Source organism: Macaca nemestrina, chromosome 1, assembly GCF_043159975.1.
Source record: "Macaca nemestrina isolate mMacNem1 chromosome 1, mMacNem.hap1, whole genome shotgun sequence".
In the NCBI taxonomy this organism is placed as follows: Eukaryota; Metazoa; Chordata; class Mammalia; order Primates; family Cercopithecidae; genus Macaca; species Macaca nemestrina.
The window spans coordinates 205715565-205738930 of NC_092125.1; the positions used below are offsets into that span (position 1 = coordinate 205715565).

Genomic DNA, 23366 nt, shown 5'->3' on the forward strand with positions numbered 1-23366 from the left:
AAGGTTAATTTATAAGCAGTAGAATAGTATGATCAAAATCCTGGGCCCTGCACCCTGGAAAACAGTTTGTCAGTTTCTTTTTTCTTTCTCTTTTTATTTTTTAAGACTCTTTAAGACAGAGTCTCACTTTATCGCCCAGACTGGAGTGCAGTGGTGCAATCTTGGCTCACTGCAACCTCTGCTTCCCAGGTTAAAGTGATTCTCCTGCCTCAGCCTCCTGAGTAGCTGGGATCACAGACGTGCACCATCATGCCCGGCTAACTTGTATTTTTAGTAGAGACAGGGTTTCACCATATTGGCCAGGCTGGTCTTGAACTCCTGACCTCAGGTGATCCACCTGCCTCGGCCTCCCAAAGTGCTGAGATTGCAGGTGTGAGCCACTGTGCCCAGCCTGTCAGTTTCTTAAAAAATGAACCGCATAGGTGGGGTACGGTGGCTCATGCCTGTAATCCCAGCACTTTGGGAGGCCAAGGCAGGTGGATCACCTGAGGTCAGAAGTTTGAGACCAGACTGGCCAACATGGTGAAACCCCATCTCTAGTAAAAATACAAAAATTAGCTGGGAGTGGTGGTGGGAGCCTGTAATCCCAGCTACTCGGGAGGCTGAGGCAGGAGAATTGCTTGAACCCGGGAGAAGGAGGTTGCAGTGAGCCAAGATCCTGCCATTGCACTCCAGCCTGAGCAGCGACAAAAGGAAAACTCCATCTCAAAAAAAAAAAAAAAAAAAAAAAGAATCACACAGCTACCATATAACCCGGCAATTGCAATCCTGAATATTTATCCCAGAGAAATGAAGACTTACATTAAGACAAAAACCTGTAGTTGAATGTTTACAGCAGTTTTATTGGTAGTATCCCCAAACTGGAAACAACCCAGATGTTCTTCAACAGCTGAATGGTTAAGCAAACCATGGTACATCCACAGAATACCACTCAGCATGGAGTATTACCCAGAAATAAAAAGAAATGAGGCTGGGTGTGGTAGCTCATGCCTGTAATCTCAACACTTTGGGAGGCTGAGGTGGGAGAATCACTTGAGCCCAGGAGCTCAAGGCCAGCCTGGGCAACATAGGGAGACAGATGCCACCTCTACACAAAAATACAAAAATTAGCTGGGCATGGTGGTGCACACCTGTAGTCCCAGCTACACAGGAGGCTGAAGTGGCAGGATCACTTGAGGCAGAGAGGTCAATGATGCCAGTGAGCTCTGATTGCACTACTGCACTCCAGCCTGGGTGACAAAGCCAGACCCTGTCTCAAAAAAGAAAAGAAAAGAAAAGAATAAATATGAATACTTGGAACAACCTGGATGAATTTCCAGAGAATCATGATGAGTGGAAAAAAGCCAATCTTGAAAGATTAAACACTGTATGATTTATTTACATAAAACTCTTGACAAAATTATAAAAATGGAGACAGAATTACCAGTGTAAAGGAGGAGATGGAAGCAGGAGGAAGTGGGGGTGGCCATTGAATGGTCAATATGAGGAATCCTGGTAGTGTTGGAAATGTTCTGTGTCTTGACTGTATCAATGTGAATATCTTGGTTGTGATACTGTGTTGTATTTTTTCAAGATGTTACTATCAGGGGAAACTAGGTGAAGAGTACATAGGATCTCTTTGTTCCCTCCCTTCCTCCTTCCTTCCTCCCTTCCCCTTCCTTCCTTTCTTCCTTCCTTTTTTGAAACAGGGTCTTATTCTGTCACCCAAGCTGGAGTGCAGTGGCACAATCGTGGCTCACTACAACCCCGGCCTCTTGGGCTCAAGTTATCCTCCCACCTCACCCTCCCAAGTAGCTAAGACCACAGGCACGTGCCACCACGCCTGGCTCATTTTAAAACATTTTTTTTAGATGGAGTCTCCCTATGCTGCCCAGTCTGGTCTATAACTCCTGGGCTCAAGTGACCTGCCCACCTCAGCCTCCCAAACTTCTGGGATTACAGGCGTGAGCCACCTTGCCTGGCCTATATTATTTCTTATAGCTGCATGTGAAGCTATAATTATCTCAAAATTAAAAGTTTAATTAGAAAAAAATTCTAGGCCCTATGCTTAAAACATGCTATGTGTCCTGGAGTAAGTTGCTTTTCCTACCTGTCCCTTAGTTTTTACTTGTCTTATAGATTTATTGTGAGAAATAAGAAATAAGTGATATTATGTATATAAAATGCCTAGTACACTATATATTAGCATTAGTACTGATATATTGTAAAGACTTAATAAAGATTAGTATGATTACAGAAAAATTACAAAATATAGATAATCAAAATGAAGAAAATATTTTAAACAACCATAATTCCACCACTTTTAACACCTGTATCAATTTATATGTTGTTAGCTGCAAGTAAAAACAAAATGAACAACAATGAAGTACCACTTCATTGGCTTTAACAATTAAAAAAGTAATAATAATAACTGCTGGTGAGAATATGGAATAATATGAACCTTTGTACATTGCTGGTGGGAAGGCCAAATGGTTCAGCCTCTGTGGAAAACATTTGGGCAGTTCCTCAAGAAGTTAAACATAGACGGCCAGACACAGTGGCTCACACCTGTAATCCCAGCACTTTAGGAGGCTGAGGCGGGCGGATCCCTTGAGATCAGGAGTTTGACCTCATGGAACCTGGGCTGTACTAAAAAAAATACCAAAAATTAGCTGGGTGTGGTGGCATGTGCCTATAGTCCCAGCTATTCAGGAGGCTGAGGCAAGAGAATCGCTCGAACCGGTGAGGCGGAGGTTTCAGTAAGCCAACGTGGCGCCACTATACTCCAGCCTGGGTGACACAGAGAGACTCTATCTCAAAAAAAAAAAAAAAAAAAGTCAAACACAGAATTACCATATAACCCTGCAATTCCATTCCTAGGCATACACCCGAAATAATTGAAAAAATGTACTCTAACAATTATTTGTACACACTTTTTCATAGGAGCACTAGTCAAAATAGCCAAAGTGTCCGTCAATGGATGGCTCATACACAAATTGTAGTAAATACATACAAAAGAATATTGTTTAGACATAAAAAAGAATGAAGTGCTGATACATGCTATTATCTAAATGAACCTCAAAAAATTTTATGCTAAATGAAGACAGGCATAAGAGATCATACACTGCATAATTCTAGTTATATGAGCCATTCAGAATAGCTAAATCAGGCCGGCATGGTGGCTTACGCCTATAATCTCAGCACTTTGGGAGGCCGAGGCAGGCAGATCACTTGAGGCCAGGAGTTCAAGACCAGTTTGGCCAACATGGTGAAACTCCGTCTTTACTAAAAATACACAAATTAGCTGGGCGTGGTGGCACATGCCTGTAATCTCAGCTACTCAGGAGGCTCAGGTACAAGAATCCCTTGACCCTGGGAGGCTGAGGTTGCAGTGGGCTAAGATCAGGCCACTTCACTCCAGGCTGGGCAACAGAGTGAGACTCTGTCTCAAAAAAAAAAAAAAAAAAAGATAAATCTACAGGGACAATATGCAAATTGGTGGAATAATGAAAATGTTTTGGAATTAGATAGAGGTGGTGGTTGCACAGTATCGTGACTATACTAAAGACCCCTGAATTGTTTACTTTAAAATGGTTAATTTATTTTATTATTTTTATTTTATTTTATTTTATTTTTTGAGACGGAGTCTCGCTGTGTCGCCCAGGCTGGAGTGCAGTGGCCGGATCTCAGCTCACTGCAAGCTCTGCCTCCCGGGTTTTTACGCCATTCTCCTGCCTCAGCCTCCCGAGTAGCCGGGACTACAGGCGCCCGCCACCTCGCCCGGCTAGTTTTTTGTATTTTTTAGTAGAGACGGGGTTTCACCGTGTTAGCCAGGATGGTCTCGAACTCCTGACCTCGTGATCCGCCCGTCTCGGCCTCCCAAAGTGCTGGGATTACGGGCTTGAGCCACCGCGCCCGGCCTAATTTATTTTTTAAGACAGATTCTCGCTTTGTTGCCCAGGCTGGAGTGCGGTGGTGAGATCATAGTTCACTGCAGCTTCAAACTCCTGGGCTCAAGGGATCCTCCTGCCTCAGCCTCCCAAGTAGCTGGAACTACAGGTCCATGCCACCATGCGGGCTTTTTTTTTTTTTTTTTTTTTTTTTTTTTTGCAACAGGGGTCTTGTTTTGCTGTTCAGGTTGGTCTCAAACTCCTGGCTTCAGGTGATCCTCCCTCCTTGACCTTCTAAAGTGTTGGGATGACAGGCATGAGCCACTGCATGCAGCCAAAATGGTTAATTTTAATTAGTTGGGCTTGGTCGTGTGTGCCTATATTTCTAACTACTAGGGAGGCTGGAAGGGGAGGACTGCTTGAGCCCAGGAGTCTGAGGCTGCAATGAGCTATGATTGTGCCTGGCACTCCAGCCTGGGCAACGGAGTGAGACCCTATCATACCTCTCCCCCAAAAGCTAACTTTATCGTTATGTGGATTTTACCTCAATAATTTACTAGAAATAAAACATGTCAGAATTATTTAAGAAAAATTTATTATGTCTTATATTAAGAAGCCCCAAAATAGAGAAGCTCTAGAATTGGTTCTTTCAGTAGCTCCAAGATTTTATCAAGGACTCGAATTCTCTCTGTGTGTTTTTCCATTCTTGTCACGTTGCCATTTTTCGCTCTTCCGTGGTTAAAAGATTGTTCTCAAAGTTCCAAGAACTGCCTGAGGACATGACATCCAGCTCCACTAGATTGTAATGGAACAAAGAAGGGCTACCGATTCCTGGAAGTATCTTCCTCTCTTTTTAAAATAATATCTTTATTGAGATATAATTCACATATCATATAATTCACCCATCAAATATACATCCCAAACTAATCTAGTTGTATACATTAAGTAAGCGCAGCTTTTTAGGTATCAATCATACCTTAATGAAGAGGGTTAGAAAAAAATGAAAACAAAAAACAAATAAATGGTTTGTAGTGTGTTCACAGAGCTGTGCAACGATCACCACAGTTAGTTTTAGAACATTTTTATCATCCCTCACAGAAATTTAGCACCTATTGACCAGGGGTGGTGGCTCATGCCTGTCATCCCAGCACTTTGGGAGGCCGAGGTGGGTGGATCACGAGGTCAGGAGATTGAGACCATCCTGGCTAACACGGTGAAACCCCGTCTCTACTGAAAATACAAAAAATTAGCCGGGCGTGGTGGTGAGCGCCTGCAGTCCCAGCTACTCGGGAGGCTGAGGCAGGAGAATGGCGTGAACCCGGAAGGCGGAGCTTGCAGTGAGCCGAGATCGCACCACTGCACTCCAGCCTGGGCGACAGAGCGAGACTCTGTCTCAAAAAAAAAAAAAGAAAAAAAGAAAAGAAAAGAAATTTAGCACCTATTATCTGTCATTCTCTAGTTTTCCGCAACTCTCCTCCCCTCCACCCCAGGAAACAGCTAATCTACTTTTTGGTGGTTTATGCCTATAATCCTAGCCCTTTGGGAGGCTGAGACAAGAGGCTTGAGCCTTTTAGCTTGCTTTGGGAGTCTTGAGCCCAGGAGTTCAAGACTAGCCTGGGAAACACAGCAAAATTCTGTCTCTGCAAAACATACTATAAAAAAAAAAAATTAGCCAGGAATGGTGTCCCAGATACCCAGGAAGCTGAGGCAGGAGGATCACTTAAGCCTGGGAGTTTGAGGCTGCAGTGTTACGCTATGATAAGCACACTTCAACTGGGTGACAGAATAAGATCCTCTCTAAAAAACAAAACAAAACAAACCCTCCTATTTTTCTGTCCCTATAAAGTTGCTTATTCTGGTCATTTCATATAAATGGAATCAGAAAGCATGTGGTCTTTTGTGCTGACTTCTTTTTACTTAGCGTAATGTTTTCAAGGTTCATTCATGTTGCAAAATGTATCAGTAGTTCATTTCTTTGTATTGCTGAATAAGCTTCCATTATATAGACATACTACATATTTTTTGCCCATTCATGGTTAATGGATATTTGGGTTGTTTCCACTTTTTGGTCTTTTTTTTTTTTTGAGACGGAGTCTCACTCTATTGCCCAGACTGGAGTGCAATGACACAGTCTCGGCTCACAGCTACCTCCTTCTCCCGGGTTCAAGAGATTCTCCTGCCTCAGCCTCCAGAGTAGCTGGGATTGCAGACGCCCGCCACCATGGCCGGCTAATTTTTTTGTATTTTTAGTAGAGAAAGGGTTTCACCATCATGGCCAGGCTGGTCTCAAACTCCTGACCTGGGGTGATCCACCCGCCTTGCCCTCCCAAAGTGCTGGGACTATATGCCCAGATATTTTTTTTTTTTTAAGACAGAGTTTCGCTTTGTTAACCAGTGTGGAGTGCAGTGGTGGGATCTCAGCTACTGCAGCCTCCGTGATTCAACTTCCCGGGTTCAAACGATCCTCCCTCTTCAGCCTCCGGAGTAGCTGGGACTACAAGCGTGCGCCACCACCCGGTTAATTTTTAGTAGAGATGAGGTTTCACCATGTTGGCCAGGCTGGTCTGGAGCTCCCAACCTCAGATGATCTGCCTGGCTCCGTCTCCTAACGTGCTGGGATTACAGGCGTGAGCCACCGTGCCCCGCCTTTCTTTGTTGTTGTTGTTGTTGTTGTTGTTGTTGTTGTTTTTGAGACAGAGTCTCGCACTGTCACCCTGGCTGATGAGCAATGGCGCAATCCCGGCTCACTGCAAGCTCCGCCTCCCAGGTTCACGCAATTCTCCTGCCTCAGCCTCCCAAGTAGCTGGGATTAAAGGTGCCCACCACCACACCCGGCTAATTTTTTGTATTTTTAGTAGAGACGGGGTTTCACTCTGTTGGCCAGACTGGTCTTGAACTTGTGACTTTGTGATCCGCCTGCCTCGGCCTCCCAAAGGGCTGGGATTACAGGCGTGAGCCACCGCCGACCGGCCTCTTTGTTGTTTTTTAAAAGAAACTTTTCCCTCAAGCTTCCCAGCGGACTCCCTTTCCCATCTCATTGGCCAGAACTCTATCACGTGACAGCCCCTATCTCAGTCCCTGGCATTACCTTGACTGACTTAGAATCAAGCCTCCAGCTTAACCTCTGGCTGTGGTCACCTTTTCTGAAAGGTGAATACCTAAACAAACTTGAGGGTTAATGAACAAAGAAGAAAGGAGAAAGAGGTAATGATACTCTGTTTCAATGTCTTTTGGGTATTTTTCTTACAGACATTTAAAAATATAAATATAATATATATAGTATTTAGAGACATGGTCTTGTTATGTTGACCAGGCTGGACTCGAACATCTGGACCCAAGTGATCCTCCCACCTCAGCCTCCTGAGTAGCTGGGGCTACAGGTCTGTGCCACCATCCTGGTTTTACATATAAATCTATTTTTATTTTTTATGTATTTATTTTTGTTTTTTCTTATTTTTTTATTTTCTTTATTATCAACCCTATTAACTGAATACGTATATTTTTAAACAAACAAAAGAAATCATACTGGGCCAGCCCAGGCAGATGACTTGAGCCAGAAGTTTGAGCCTGGGCAACATGGCGAAACCCCATCTCTACAAAAAGATACAAAAAATTAGCTGGATGTGGTGGTGCCTGCCAGCTACTCAGGAGCTGAGGTGGGAAGATCACCTAAGCCCATGAGGTCGAGGCTGCAGTGAGCTGTGATGGTGCCACTACACTCCAACCTGGGTGACAGAGTGAGACTCTTATCTCAAAAAAAAAAAAAAAAAAAAAGAAAGAAAGAAATTGTATAGTCCATACTGTTTTGTAACTTGATTTATCACTAAACAATATGCTGGATCTATCTTTCCATACTCATACTATTCACTGATAACATGATTTTATTATATATATATTTTTTGAGACAGAGTCTCACTCTGTTGCCCAGGCTGGAGTGTAGTGGCGCAATCACAGGTCACTGCTGCGTGGACTTCACAGGTCCAAGCAATCCTTCCACTTTAGCTTCAGCCTCCTGAATAGTTGGAACAACATGTGGACAACACCATGCTGAGTTAATTTTTTTGTTTTTGTAGAGATGGAGTGTTATCCATGCTGGTCTCAAACTCTTGGCCTCAAGCAATCCTCCTACCTCAGCTTCCCAAGTAGCTGGGACTACACGTGTGAGCCACTACACCCTGCTAATTTTTGTATTTTTAGTAGAGACAGGGTTTCACCATGTTGGCCAGGCTGGTCTCGAACTCCTGAGCTCAAGTGATCCGCCCACCTTGACCTCCTAAAGTGCTGGGATTACAGGCATGAGCCACCGTGCCTGGCCTGCCCTCTCTTCTACTTTCACTTCGAATTCTTTCTGCCCTCTAGGGAGCTTGTTTCAGTAATTGTCACATCTTTTTCCTTCTCATTGGCTATTTTCACCTCTCCCTTTCATGTCTTTCTAGAACCTATGTAGAGTTCCTTAGGGTGAGATTTGAGAATCTGTATCAGTCAGCATTCTTCCAGGTGCAAATGACGAAAAACCCAACCCAACCTGTCTTACTCATAAAAGAGAATGTTTTGCTTATGGAATTGAAGAGCATAGGTGAAGATTTCAGGCATTGCTGGATCTAGAGACTCAAATATTATTTTTATTTTTATTTTATTATTTTTTGAGATGGAGTTTTGCTCTTGTTGCCTAGGCTAGAGTGCAGTGGCATGATCTTGGCTCACTGCAACTTCTGCCTCCTGAGTTCAAGCGATTCTCCTGCCTCAGCCTCCAGAGTAGCTGGGATTACAGGCACACGCCACCATGCCCAGTTAATTTTTGTATTTTTAGTAGAGATGGGGTTTTGCCATGTTGGCCAGGATGGCCTTGAGCTCCTGACATCAGGTGATCTGCCCACCTCGGCCTCCCAAAGTGCTGGGATTACAGGCGTGAGCCACCAAGCCCAGCGAGACTCAAATACTATTATAAAGAATCGGGTCTGGCACGGTGGCTCATGCCTGTAATCCCAGCCCATTTTCACCAAATAATCTTGGCCCCATTTATCAACTTTCCCTGCCAGATCTGTGACCACCCTGACATGTACACATCCTATGGCCCAACACAATGGTCACACTTCTTAGAACTTGGGTCTCTGGCTGTGCTTTCAGTCTGACTCACCTTCAAAGACCAGCTGAGCCACCACTTCCTCTGTGAAGCCTTCCTAATTGCCCTCACCTGGAATTGACCTCGTCCTACCTTAACCACACCTGAATGCTCTTTATTATTATTATTATTATTATTATTGTTATTATTATTATTATTATTGAGACAGAGACTCTCTCTGTTGCCAGGCTGGAGCGCAGTGGTGCAATCTCAGCTCACTGCAACCTCCGCCTCCCTGGTTCAAGCGATTCTCCTGCCTCAGCCTCCCAAGTAGCTGGGACTACAGGTGTGTGCCACCATGCCCAGCTAATTTTTGTATTTTTAGTAGAAATGGGGTTTCACCATGTTGGCCACGATGGTCTTGATCTCTTGACCTCGTGATTCACCGGCCTCGGGCTCCCAAAGTGCTGGGATTACAGGCATGAGCCACTGCACCTGGCCGCTGAATGCTCTTTATTAGCACCTCTCATTGTCTCTTTGCTGGAAATTAGACTTTTACCTGCCTTTATCTCCTCTATGAGACCCCAAGCTTGTTGAAGTCAGGGACTCCATCTTACTCATCTTTCCATCTCCCTAAAAGCCTGTCACAGTGATCCTCTGCTACTTAATTAGTCCTATGACATTGGACAAAGTCCTTCACCTCTTTGAGCCTTGGTTTATTCTCTTGTAAAATATGAATGGTAGTAGTTCTTACCATAAATTTATTTTTGTGAGGACTGAGACATACGTACACACGTAATTTATTGCATATATGCCATGTGTTTCAGAGAGGTGATGTGCCTTGCAAAGGACACACACCTAGTGCTGTCAGAGCTGGGATTCAAATGTCCTTCTCTACATAGAGACTGTCCTAACCTCTATTCCAAAGGGCCTCCCACGTAGGAGAGAGAGAGGCTGGCACAGTAAGCGCACCACGAATGTTGCTAAATGCTTGACTCTGTTGAATTGAATCAGTTCTGCTTTGACTGCATTTTCCTCTGGACTATGCTTTGCCCTTCTCCAGTTCATCCTGGCTGTGTCATCAGACCACGTGACACATACTCCCCTTGGGGGCCCTACTTAATTCCTGCTGACCTGGAATGTCTTCCAAACACTCCGGTAAACTGGGAGGAGTCTGTGGGCTGTAAATTCTGGATCTTGGGCAGCCCAAAGGTCTTTGTTTGCGCTGACCCAGACAATAGCTGGAACTCAGGCCAGGGGAGATGTTGCCTGGCGGGGAGGAGGCATGGAACGTGCAAGCATTCCCATCCTCCCCCACACAGAGGAGTCCAAGGTCCAAGGCTGCAGGTCTGCTGTCTTGAACATATTGCTCACTTTTTGGTTTCCGAGGTATTTAGGTGATAAAACCAGTTGTTCTTTGTTGCGAGCCTCCTCACGTCATAACAGCCTTGTGGTAGAGATATTTGGGAAAAGGACCATGACGATTTGGATCCATCAGACTCATATTCCTGCTCCTGAAAACATGTTTTTCCCCAAAGTCTGTTTGTTTTCCATTTACTAAGCAGTTGATATGTGCCAAGTGTTGTATTGAACACATTACATGCATTATATAATTCGGAATTTCTCAAGCTCAGGGCCATTGACTTTTTGGACTGGATAACTCTGCATTCAAAGGGACTGCCGTGTGCATTGGAGGATGTTTAGCAGCATCCCTGGCCTCTACCCACTAGATGCCAGAGGCACCCCGTAACAGCCAAAAATGTCTCCAGACTTTGCCAAATGTCCTGTGAGGACAAAGTCATCCCTAAGTAAGAACCACTGATTTAACTGAATAGACATAAGGACCTTATGAACTATTTTTTTTTTTTTTTTTTTTTTTTTTTGAGACGGAGTCTGGCTCTGTCGCCCGAGCTGGAGTGCAGTGGCCAGATCTCAGCTCACTGCAAGCTCCGCCTCCCGGGTTTACGCCATTCTCCTGCCTCAGCCTCCCGAGTAGCTGGGACTACAGGCGCCGCCACCTCGCCCGGCTAGTTTTTTGTATTTTTAGTAGAGACAGGGTTTCACCGTGTTAGCCAGGATGGTCTCGATCTCCTGACCTCGTGATCCGCCCGTCTCGGCCTCCCAAAGTGCTGGGATTACAGGCTTGAGCCACCGCGCCCGGCCCTTATGAACTATTATCCCTTTTCCCAGAAGAGTAAACTGAGACTAACAGAGGTCAAGTGACTCCCCTAAAGTCATATAACAAATGGTAGACCTGGAATTTGAACTCTGACTCCAGTGCACAGGCTTTTAATCACTAGACCAATGTCAACAAGACTGTCAAAAGACTGACAATACCAAGTGTTGGCAAAGATGCAGAGCAACTGGAACTGGAGCTGGGTGCAGCAGCTCATCTCTGTAGCCCCAGCACTTTGGGAGGTTGAGGCAGGAGGATCACTGGAGCCCAGGAGTTCTAGACCAGTCTGGGTAATATAGGGAGACCCTCATCTCTACAAAAAATAAAAAATAAAAATAGCGGGATGTGTTCACAGAAATAGCAGGTTTACTCATAATAGCCAAAATTGGAAACAACTCAAATGTTTATCAACTCATGAATGAATAAATGAATTGTAATATATCCATACAATAGTATTGTACGCAGCAGCAGAAAGGAATGAACTGTGGATACACACAACAACATGAATTAGCTTCAAAAGCTTTATGGTAACGAAGAAGACAAACACAAAAGATTACACAATGAGGCCAGGTGCGGTGGCTCAGGCCTGTAATCCCAGCACTTTGGGAGGCCAAGGTGGGCGGATCATTTGAGCTTGGGAGGTTGAGGCTGCAGTGAGCCATGATCATGCCACTGCACTCAAGCCTGGGCAGTGCAGTGAGACCCTGTCTCAAAAAATAAGAATAATAACAAATATTTGTTCATTGAAAATATTGTCATTTATATGTCATAATTTCTCAAGAAGTGATTGAGTTATCTATGTACTTATTTCTTTTTTTTTTTTTTGAGACGGAGTCTCGCTCTGCCGCCTAGGCTGGAGTGCAGTGGCCGGATCTCAGCTCACTGCAAGCTCCGCCTCCCGGGTTCACGCCATTCTCCTGCCTCAGCCTCCCGAGTAGTTGGGACTACAGGCGCCCGCCACCGCGCCCGGCTAGTTTTTTGTATTTTTTAGTAGAGACGGGGTTTCACCGTGTTAGCCAGGATGGTCTCGATCTCCTGACCTCGTGATCCGCCCGTCTCGGCCTCCCAAAGTGCTGGGATTACAGGCTTGAGCCACCGCGCCCGGCCCTATGTACTTATTTCAAGTTTTGTAGGTTTTTGTTTTTTTTTTTTTTTTTTTAAGACAGAGTTTTGCTCTTGTTGCCCAGGCTGGAGTGCAGTGGCATGATCTCGGCTCACCGCAACCTCTGCCTCCTGGGTTCAAGCGATTCTCCTGGCTCAGCCTCCCGAGTAGCTGGGATTACAAGCATGTGCCACCGCAGCCGACTAATTTTATATTTTTAGTAGAGACAGGATTTCTCCATGTTGGTCAGGCTGGTCTCGAACCCCCAAACTCAGGCGATCCACCCGCCTTGGCCTCCCAAAATGAGGTATAATTTTTTTGAGATGGAATCCTGCAACATTGCCCAGGCTTTTCTGGAACTCCTGGGCTCAGCTTCAGTTTTCCCACCTTGGCTTCCTTAGTAGTTGGGATTGCAGATGTAAACCACCACACCTGATGTGTAGGTATAATTTTTATTAATGGTCAAACTCTCTTCAGTAAATGGGTAAATTATGATTATCATAGTTCTTTTCTTCAATAGGTTACTGTCAATTTATCTAATGACCTCTGCATTCATTAGCAAACACTCTAGAATGAAAATATTGTCTTAAGACTAGTGAATTAATACATTTTGTTGCATTTATATTTGTGTTCTAAACTAAAAAGCTAATTTTTCAATGCAAAACTTTGTCATCTGCTAAATAATTAAATGGATTAAGAATAACAAGAACAGGCCGGGCACGGTGGCTCAAGCCTGTAATCCCAGCACTTTGGGAGGCCAAGACGGGCGGATCACGAGGTCAGGAGATCAAGACCATCCTGGCTAACACGGTGAAACCCCGTCCCTACTAAAAAGAATACAAAAAACTAGCCAGGCGAGGTGGCGGGCGCCTGTAGTCCCAGCTACTCTGGAGGCTGAGGCAGGAGAATGGCGTGAACCCGGGAGGCGGAGCTTGCAGTGAGCCGAGATGCGCCACTGCACTCCAGCCTGGGCGACAGAGCGAGACTCCGTCTAAAAAAAATAAAATAAAGAATAACAAGAACAAAAACAAAAACAAAACTGATTTGTAATGACAGAAAGCTGATAGTGGGTGCCTGGGGCCAGAAAGCAGGATGGGATATTCACTGCAAAGGAGCACAAGGAAATTAGATTTGAGTGGTAGTTGCATAGGCATGTGCTTTTGTCAAAACTCATGGAAATGTCTGCATTTAAATGTGTGCGTTTTGGCCGGGTTCGGTGGCTCACGCCTTTTATCCCAGCACTTTGGGAAGCTGAGGCGGGCGGATTGCCTGAGCTCAGGAGTTTGAAACTAGCCTGGGCAACATGGTATAACCCCGTCTTTACTAACAATACAAAAAATTAGACGGGCGTGGTGGCGGTCGCCTGTCATCCCAGCTACTCGGGAGGCTGAGGCAGGAGAATCGCTTGAACTCAGGAGGCAGAGGTTGCACTGAGCCAAAATCGTGCCACTGCACTCCAGCTTGGATGACAGAGTGAGACTGTCTCAAAAAAAAAAAAAAAAAGTGTGCATTTTATTATATGCAGATTCTACTCTAAATTTGGTTTGAAAGGAAAAAATAAATTGCAGCAGGGAAATGAAGATTGGAAGAAGATATCAAAGTGAAACAGGAAAAAAAGTAAAACTCAGAGAGGCTTAGAGGGTTCTTCTTTGGTTGGTCAGTGACTTTGGCTCTGAGCTTTGTTTCCCAAAATTCTTACCCAGGAGCACTGGAGGCCCGGATGAAATGCCACCACTTCTAGGAAACTTCCCTGCTTCCCCAGCCCACAGTGTCTTCTGGGAAGAATGTTCATTCTGCATATTAACATTTAAAAATTCCTTCACAGGCAGGGTGCAGTGGCTCATGCTTGTAATCCCAGCACTTTCGGAGGCCAAGGTGGGTGGATCTCTTGAGATCAGGGGTTCAAGACCAGCCTGGCCAACATGGTGAAACCCTGTCTCTACTAAAAATATAAAATTAGTAGAGCATGATGGCGCACACCTGTAATCCCAGCTACTTGGGAGGCTGAAGCTTGAGAATTGCTTGAACCCGGGACGCAGAAGCTGCAGTGAGAGGAGATCATGCCACTGCACTCCAGCCTTGGCGACAGAACGAGACCCTGCCTCAAAAACAAACAAACAAACCTCCTCCTTAAGTGAGTGCTTTTCAGTTTATTAAATGCTTTCAACCTATTATTTCAACTGATTCTTTAAAAAAAAAAAAGTATGGGCTGGGCGCGGTGGCTCAAGCCTGTAATCCCAGCACTTTGGGAGGCCGAGATGGGCGGATCACGAGGTCAGGAGATCGAGACCATCCTGGCTAACACGTGAAACCCCGTCTCTACTAAAAAAATACAAAAATTAGCCGGGAGCGGTGGCGGGCGCCTGTAGTCCCAGCTACTCAGGAGGCTGAGGCAGGAGAATGGCGTGAACCCGGGAGGTGGAGCTTGCAGTGAGCTGAGATCCGGCCACTGCACTCCAGCCTGGGGGACAGAGCAAGACTCCGTCTCAAAAAAAAAAAAAAAAAAAAAAAAAGTATGTATTTTTTTTTTAATTTACCACAACATTTCAGTCAACTCAGCTGATTCTTAACCACTGATCAGGTCAAAGATTCTCCCCAGTTTAGAGATGGGGAAACTAACATTTTCCTTCAGGGAAAGAAGTGACTTGCTTACATCTTAAAGCCACAAATTAAGACAGTGCCTGGACTAGTACCTGGGCCCGCAGTGCTCCTTCCCTTGGAAGGCAGTGGAAGGGTGGGTGGAAAGAGCACTTTCTGGAGAGTCTAGAACTCCTGCTAATTTGCTTGGGACATGTCTGGGCAATGTTAATATTGCTAGACCTCAGCTTTCACAGCTAAAGACTGGTAAAATCTTCACTTTGCCTGTGTCTCATGATTGTGGTTAGGATTGCCTAGAACAGTCTTGGCTCATACATTATTTTTAAAAATATAGGCCGGGCGCGGTGGCTCAAGCCTGTAATCCCAGCACTTTGGGAGGCCGAGACGGGCGGATCATGAGGTCAGGAGATCGAAACCATCCTGGCTAACACGGTGAAACCCCGTCTCTACTAAAAAATACAAAAAACTAGCCGGGCGAGGTGGCGGGCGCCTGTAGTCCCAGCTACTTGGGAGGCTGAGGCAGGAGAATGGCGTAAACCCGGGAGGCGGAGCTTGCAGTGAGCTGAGATCCGGCCACTGCACTCCAGCCTGGGTGACAGAGCAAGACTCCGTCTCAAAAAAAAAAAAAAATATATATATATATATATATATATAGGCCGGGTGCAGTGGCTCACGCCTGTAATCCCAGCACTTTGGGAGGCTGAGATGGGCGGATCATGAGGTCAGGAGATCGAGACCATACTGGCTAACAAGGTGAAACCCCGTCTCTACTAAAAATACAAAAAATTAGCCAGGCCTGGTGGCGGGTGCCTGTAGTCCCAGCTACTTGGGAGGCTGAGGCAGGAGAATGGCTTGAACCCAGGAGGCGGAGCTTGCAGTGAGCTGAGATAGTGCCACTGCACTCCAGCCTGGGCGACAGAGTGAGACTCCATCTCAAAAAAAAAAAAAAAATATATATATATATATACACACACATATATATGTATTTCTATTTATATGTGTATATGCATATTTAGATATTTAGACATGTTCTCACTCCATCACTCAGGCTGGAGTGCAGTGGTACAATCACAGCTCACTGCAGCCTCGACCTCCCAGGCTCAAGTGAGCCTCCCACCTCAGTCCCTCAAGTAGCTGGGACTACAGGTGCGTGCCTCCACACCCAGCTAATTTTTCTATGTTTTGTAGAGTCTGAGTCTCATTATGTTACCTAGGCTGGTCTTAAACCCCTGGGCTCAAGCGATCCTCCCACCTCAGCCTTCCAAAGTGCTGGGATTATGAGTGTGAGCCACCCCACTCTGCCGCCAAAATATTTAATGACTCCTTGAACCTAAAATAAAGTTGGAAAGAAAAAGAAATGTAATGAAAACAACAAACATTTGTTGAGCACTTATGCTAGCATATGGTAGACACTGGGATACGACAGCGAACATGGAGATAGGCAAGAAACAATAAAGATTATGAAACGTGTTGAAGAGAGAAGAAATGGGAAGGGGCAGGGTGAGGTTGAGAAACAGGGGTCAGGTCCGAACTCTCTGATGAGACATTGTTAAAGGTGAAAACTGCAGGTTTAGAAAGAGCTTGTCTGGAGAGGAGCATTCCAGGTTATGGGAATCTATATTATCTTTTATCTCACAACTCCCATTTCATAGATGAGGAAACTGTGGCTTTGAATCTAAGAAAATGGCATTGACTCTGTCTTCTGCTGAAAAAGAACTTAACTAAACAGGCACTTTATAATCATTTTCTCTTTCTCTTTTTAAAGCCCGGCCTATGGAATCCAACATTTTCTCATTTGATCCTGACAATAATTTTTTTTTTTTTTGAGGCAGTCTCACTCTGTTGCCAAGGGTGGAGTGCAATGGTGCCATCTCAGCTCACTGCAACCTCCACCTCCCAAGTTCAAGCTATTCTCCCACCTCAGACTCCCAAGTAGCTGGGACTACAGGTGCCTGCCACCAAGTCCAGCTAATTTTTGTATTTTTAATAGAGACAGGGTTTCACCGTGTTGGCCAGGCTGGTCTCAAACTCCTGACCTCAAGTGATCCACCTGCCTTAGCCTCCCAAAGTGCTGGTATTACAGGCATGAGCCACTGCGCCCAGCAATAATTTTTTTTATGTAGATGGTAATGTTCCCATTTTATAGATGAGGAAATTAAAGGAAGTTACCAAGAGTCATAAGGGTACTTGGTTTTGTTTATTTAAACTCTGCCTCATTCCAGATGGATTTGCGCTCAGATTTGAGCCTCATTTGTCTGGTTCCAAAGTCCAAGCTCTTTCCCTGACACTAGACTGATGCTGAGTGTCTGAGAGGTGGCCATTTAACAGACAACCAGGAAGGGAGAGATAGCCAGAGCAGAGGCCAGGCCCACAGCATCAGGAGGCTATTATTTCTTGAGCACTGCCACCCGGGCCCAGCACTAGCCCAAGCATCCTGGTGGATACAAGCATATGTTCCACACCTATTTCTCCAACCCCTGCTACAGGTCAGGCCCTGTGCTAGGCTCTGGAGATAAATGCAGTAGAGAACATACCAGACAAAAATCCCTGCCTTCGTGGGGCCCCCAATCGAATGGGAGATGACAGAGCCACACGAATGATTATAATTTTAGGAAAAAAAAATGCCTCAGAAAACAGAAGCACTTTGTAAGGGTTAAAGAAGGAAGATGGATCCTCTGGGTGGTGTTTGGGATCCACTTTAAAAAGGAAATAATAGGCTGAGCACGGTGGCTCATACCTGTAATCCCAGCACTGTGAGAGGCCAAGGTGGGTGAATCTCTTGAGCTCAGGAGTTCAAGACCAGCTTGGGCAACATGGTGAAACCTGGTCTCTACTAAAAAATACAAAAATTAGCAGGGGGTGGTGGTGCATGTCTGTAATCTCAGCTACTCAGGAGTATGAGGCACAAGAATCCCTTGAACCCAGGAGGCAGAGGTGGTGGTGAGCCAAGATCATGCCATTGCACTCCAGTGTGGGCAACAAGAGCAAAACTCCGTCTCAAACAAAACAAAACAAAACAAAAGTCGGGCATGATGGCTCATGCCTATAATCCCAGCACTTTGGGAGGCCGAGTTGGGCAGATCACCTGAGGTCAGAAGTTTCAAGACCAGCCTGGCCAACATGGTGAAACCCCATCTCTACTAAGAGATACAAAAATTAGCTGGGCGTGGTGGTGGGTATCTATAATCCTGGCTACTCGGGAAGCTGAGGCAGGAGAATTGCTTGAACCTGGGACGGGGAGGTAGCTGAGATTGCTCCACTGCACTCCAGCCTGGGCAACAAAGCAAGACTCCATCTGGGAAAAAAAAAAAAAAATGGAGCTAATAGTGGGCTCTACTATCTAGTGCTGCAGTGAAAATTAAATAAGATCCTGCTGCCGGGCTGGGTGTGGTGCCTCATGCCTGTAATCCCAGCACTTTGGGAGGAGAAGGCAGGAGGACTGCTTGAGCACAGGAGTTCAAGATTGGCCAGGGCAACATAGCAAGACCCACGTCTCTACAAAAAGTAAATAAAAAATTAGCCAGGCATGGTGGTTTGCACCTGTAGTCCCAGCTCCTCAGAGGCTAAGGCAAGAGGATGGCTTGAGCCCAGGAGATCGAGGCTACAGTGAGCTGTGATGGTGCCACTGAGAGAGACCCTGTCTCAAAAAAACACAAAAACAAAAACAAAAAACATGCCTGTGATGTACTTCCTGGGATACTTGGCACAAAGAAGGTCCTAAATAAGCCTTACTACTTTCTCCCCTCCTTCTTCTAATAAATATAATCTATTTTGTAATAAACAGCAAAATTTCCTTTGAAGACTTCCCATTGCCCATAGGATAAAGTCCAGAATTCCCGATGTGCCCTGTGAGGTCCTGCTAGATCGGCCCTGGGGCTTTCTTCTCCAGCCTCAGCCTTTCTTATGTTCTCCCAGCTCCCTCTGCCCCTACAAGGCTGCCTTCTCCTCCCTGCTTCAAATATTCTCCCATGCTGTTTCCTCTGCTAGAAGTCATCTTTGCTCCATGCTCTTTTCTCCCCTCCCATCCTTGGCCGATCCTTTCTTATCCTTCAAGTCCAGGGTAGGCTGTACTCCCTCACAGCTCCCTGTGCTCTTTCTTTCCCCAGGGTTTATCACAAGAATTTGTGTGATGAGCTGGACATGGTGGCTCACGCCTGTAATCCCAGCACTCTGGGAGGCCAAGGCAGGCGAATCACTTGAGGTCAGGATCAGCCAGGCCAAAAACCTCACCTCTACTAAAAATACAAAAAGCGCCGGGCGCGGTGGCTCAAGCCTGTAATCCCAGCACTTTGGGAGGCCGAGGTGGGTGGATCACGAGGTCAGGAGATCGAGACTATCCTGGCTAACATGGTGAAACCCCGTCTCTACTAAAAATACAAAAAACTAGCTGGGCGTGGTGGCGGGCGCCTGTAGTCCCAGCTACTCGGGAGGCTGAGGCGGGAGAATGGCGTGAACCCGGGAGGCGGAGCTTGCAGTGAGCCGAGATGGCGCCACTGCACTCCAGCCTGGGAGACACAGCAAGACTCCATCTCAAAAAAAAAAAAAAAAAAGCTAGCTGGACATGGTGGCATGTGTCTGTAATCCCAGGTACTTAGGAGGCTGAAGTGGGAGGATCGCTTGAACCCAGGAGGCAGAGGTTGCAGTGAGAAGAGATTGTGCCACTGCCCTCAAGCCTAGGTGACAGAGTGAATCTTCGTCTCAAAAACAAACAAACAAACAAAACACCAAAGAATTTGTGTGCTGTTCATTTTTCCCACTGGGGTTGAAAGGCCCATGAGGACCACAACTGTGTCTCATTCACTGCTGTCCTGCCAGCATGAGCAGCAGCTGGGACATAGTAAAGCACTTGATAATGGCGGCATGAACAAAGAAAAGAGCTTCCTGCCGGGCGCAGTGGCTCACGCCTGTAATTCCAGGACTTTGGGAGGCCGAGGTGGGTGGACCACGAGGTCAGGAGTTTGAGACCAGCCTGGCCAACATGGTGAAACCCTGTCTTTACTAAAAATACAAAAATTAGCCGAGCGTGGTGGCACACGCCTGCAATCCCAACTACTCAGGAGGCTGAAGCAGGAGAATTGCTTGAACCTGGGAGGCAGAGGTTGCAGTGAGCCGAGATCTCGCCACTGCACTCCAGTCTGGGTGTCAGAGCGAGACTCTGTCTCAAAAAAGAAAAAAGAAAAGAGGTTCCTTCTTGAAATGTGAGTTTGGAAACTCAGAAATGGGACAGAGCTCAAGGTTCCCCACCACCACTCCAAATAGAATCCAACTATGAGGTCAGAGGTGATTTGGACATGGGAGGAAGGAATTTCTGCTGCCATCACCTGCTGAGACGTGGTTTTTCTCAGGACCAGGCGCATTGCACAGAGGTAGACTTGAGAGAGGATGTTGCACTCGGGCAATACTTAACCTCCCCAGAGAGGGGAATTCACTTGTCCGAGGTCTCCAGCCATTGGAGTGAGAACCTATTCTGGCCATTACAGCTGTTGCCTCTAGCCTCAGGAAGGGAAAGTCAAGGCCGGAAGTTGTAGGACTGTGGCACAGGGTGGTGACAGACTCTGAAGAGGATCTGAAGGTTCAGGCTTGTGAGACCTCAGGCAGGTCATTTCCCCACTCTGGTCTTTATTTTCACCATCTGTAATGAGGGTGTTTTAGTTCAAGCACTCTTTTAAGGAGACTGAGATGGAGATTTGCCTACAGAGGGTTTATTGGGGAATCCTATTACATGACAGTTAGAAGCATAACTGGGCAGAAGTTGGGCTGCAATGCCACTGCAACATAAGGCTCATCTGATCCTAAGGGGGACAATAAAGCTGGGATAATCTTTCAGAGTTGTTTCAAATGGACGCTGAGGGGCCAGGCCTTTGTACTCTTCTCTCCCATGAACCAGTCACTGGAGGCAGACTGCTGGGAGGAGGCGTAACCATGAGCTCAGTGGCTCCTTTCCACTCAGGATAGTGCCCAGAGAGAGACTCAGCTGAAATTCTTCAGCAACTTGATGGAGTGGGGGATGTGGGAAAATGAGTGCCACAGTCTGGGTAGCACACGACAGCATCCACTAAAGAGGAATGTGAATGAGCAGTTTTTGAACTCTGTTCCATGGAGCCCTGAGGTTTCAAGAAGGTGCTTCAGTGGGTGGGAAATTGCTTTTCTTGGATGTGTTGGAGCTTCTGCGAAAGTCCCAACATATCTCCTTGGAAGAAAAGGCTCTCCTGCTAGGTGGTGAATGGCCTCGCAGCACCCCATATTTTCCCTTTGAGGTGCCAATCAAAATTGTAATTTAAATAATTCGTCCAGGCATGGTGGTTCACGCCTGTAATCCCAGCACCTTGGGAGGCTGAAGTGGGTGGATCACCTGAGGTCAGGAGTTCAAGACCAGCCTGGCCAACATAGTAAAATCCTGTCTCTACTAAAAATACACAAATTAGCCAGGCTTGGTAGTACATGTCTGTAATCCCAGCTAGGAGTACATGTCTGTAATCTCAGGAGGCTGAAGCAGGAGAATCGTTTGAACCCAGGAGGCGGAGGCTGCAATGAGCCAAGATCACACCACTGCACTCCAGCCTGGGTGACAGAGTGAGATACCATCTCAAAAAAATAATAATAATAATAATAATTAGTTGTGTAACAGTCTAAGGTCTGTCTCTTCCACTTGACAGTAAATCCCAAGAAAGCAGGAACCATGCCTATCTCTGCTGCTAAGTCTCCAGGACATGTGACACATTAGAACCACAATATCAGTTCAAAGAACCACAATATCAGTTCGAAGAACTCATACTGTTATGATGCAGATTGCTGAGCTCTGCCTCCAATCACTGTTTCTCTAAGGAGATTCTAAGGCACAAAACAGTCTGTGAACTACTTCTCTAATCCACCTGCTGTAGGGCACTGGTGAATGTTTGCAACTTGCTGGAGACTCGGGTGTGTGTGTGTGTGTGTGTGTGTGTGTGTGTGTGTGTGTGCTGGGGGAAGGAGTTTCACTCATGTTGCCCAGGCTGGAGTGCAATGGCACGATATCTCGGCTCACTGCAACCTCTACCTCCCAGGTTCAAGCGATTCTCCTCTCTCAGCCTCCTGAGTAGCTGGGATTACAGGCATGCACCACCACATCCAGCTAAATTTTGCATTTTTAGTAGAGATGGGGTTTCACCATGTTGGTCAGGCTGGTCTCAAACTCCTGACCTCAGGTGATCCTCCTGCCTTGGCCTCCCAAAGTGTTGGGATTACAGGCGTGAGCCACCACGCCCGGCCCCAGCTTCTTTTTCTACTCACTCTCACCAGTTCTCAAACCAAGCATGCGACTCTGTCTCAAAACAAAAACAAAAACAAACAAGCAAACAGAAAAACAAAAGAAAAATAATTGAGCTACCAACAACCTCCTACAAATTCCAACCTGGGTAGATGTGCACAAGTCTTGAGTTGAAGGCTATAGAAGTCTAAAATAGATTCATTATATTCAGTCTAAAGCTGAGTTTTCAATTCCATGTGAAAATTTAAAATGATTTTTGAAATATTTATTTATTTATTAGACAGAGTTTCACTCTGTCACCCAGGCTGGAGTGCAGTGGCGCAATCTCTGCTTACTGCAACCTCTGCCTCCCGGGCTCAAGCAATTCTCAGACCTCAGCCTCCTGAGTAGCTGGGATTATGGGTGCCCACCATCACACCCGGCTAATTTTTGTATTTTGAGTAGAGACAGGATTTCACCATCAGGCTGGTTTCGAATTCCTCACCTCAAATGATCCGCTTGCCTTGGACTCCCAAAGTACTGGGATTACAGGCGTCAGCCATCAGGTCCAGCCTAAAAAACATGTTTTTTTTTTTTTTTGAGACTGAGTCTTGCTGTCTGTCGCCCAGGCTGGAGTGCAGTGGCGCAATCTTGGCTCACTGCAGGCTCCACCTCCCGGGTTCACGCCATTCTCCTGCCTCAGCCTCTCGAGTAGCTGGGACTACAGGCGCCTGCCACCACGCCTGGCTAAATTTTTTTTTTTTTTTTTTTTTTTTGAGACGGAGTCTGGCTCTGTCACCCAGGCTGGAGTGCAGTGGCGTGATCTCGGCTCACTGCAAGCTCCGCCTCCCGGGTTTACGCCATTCTCCTGCCTCAGCCTCCCGAGTAGCTGGGACTACAGGCGCCCGCCACCTCGCCCGGCTAGTTTTTTGTATTTTTTAGTAGAGACGGGGTTTCACCGTGTTAGCCAGGATGGTCTCGATCTCCTGACCTCGTGATCCGCCCGTCTCGGCCTCCCAAAGTGCTGGGATTACAGGCTTGAGCCACCACACCCGGCCTTTTTTTTTTTTTTAGTAGAGATAGGGTTTCACTGTGTTAGCCAGGATGGTCTCAATCTCCTGACCTCGTGATCCACCCGCCTCGGCCTCCCAAAGTGCTGGGATTACAGGCTTGAGCCACCGCACCTGCCATGATTTTTTTTTTTAAATGCATACTGAGGATTTAGGCACTTTGGAGACAAAAATAATGCAATACAGGGTTGGGCATGGTGGCTCACACCTGTAATCCCAGCACTTTGGGAGGCTGCGGCGGGCAGATCGCTTGAGCCCAGAAGT

General features: G+C 46.2%; 1 protein-coding gene across 1 annotated transcript in view; it reads right to left on the bottom strand.

The window, feature by feature from the left end:
• Positions 1 to 1163: 1163 nt before the first annotated feature.
• The window catches only part of LOC105494561 (sestrin 2), a 47758-nt gene continuing 25555 nt past the window's right edge, over positions 1164 to 23366 (bottom strand). The window contains exon 10 of the mRNA XM_071097718.1: positions 1164 to 1249. Within this exon, the coding sequence (XP_070953819.1) occupies positions 1187 to 1249 (63 nt within the window). The 3' untranslated portion in view covers positions 1164 to 1186. The remainder of the gene's footprint in view (positions 1250 to 23366) is intronic.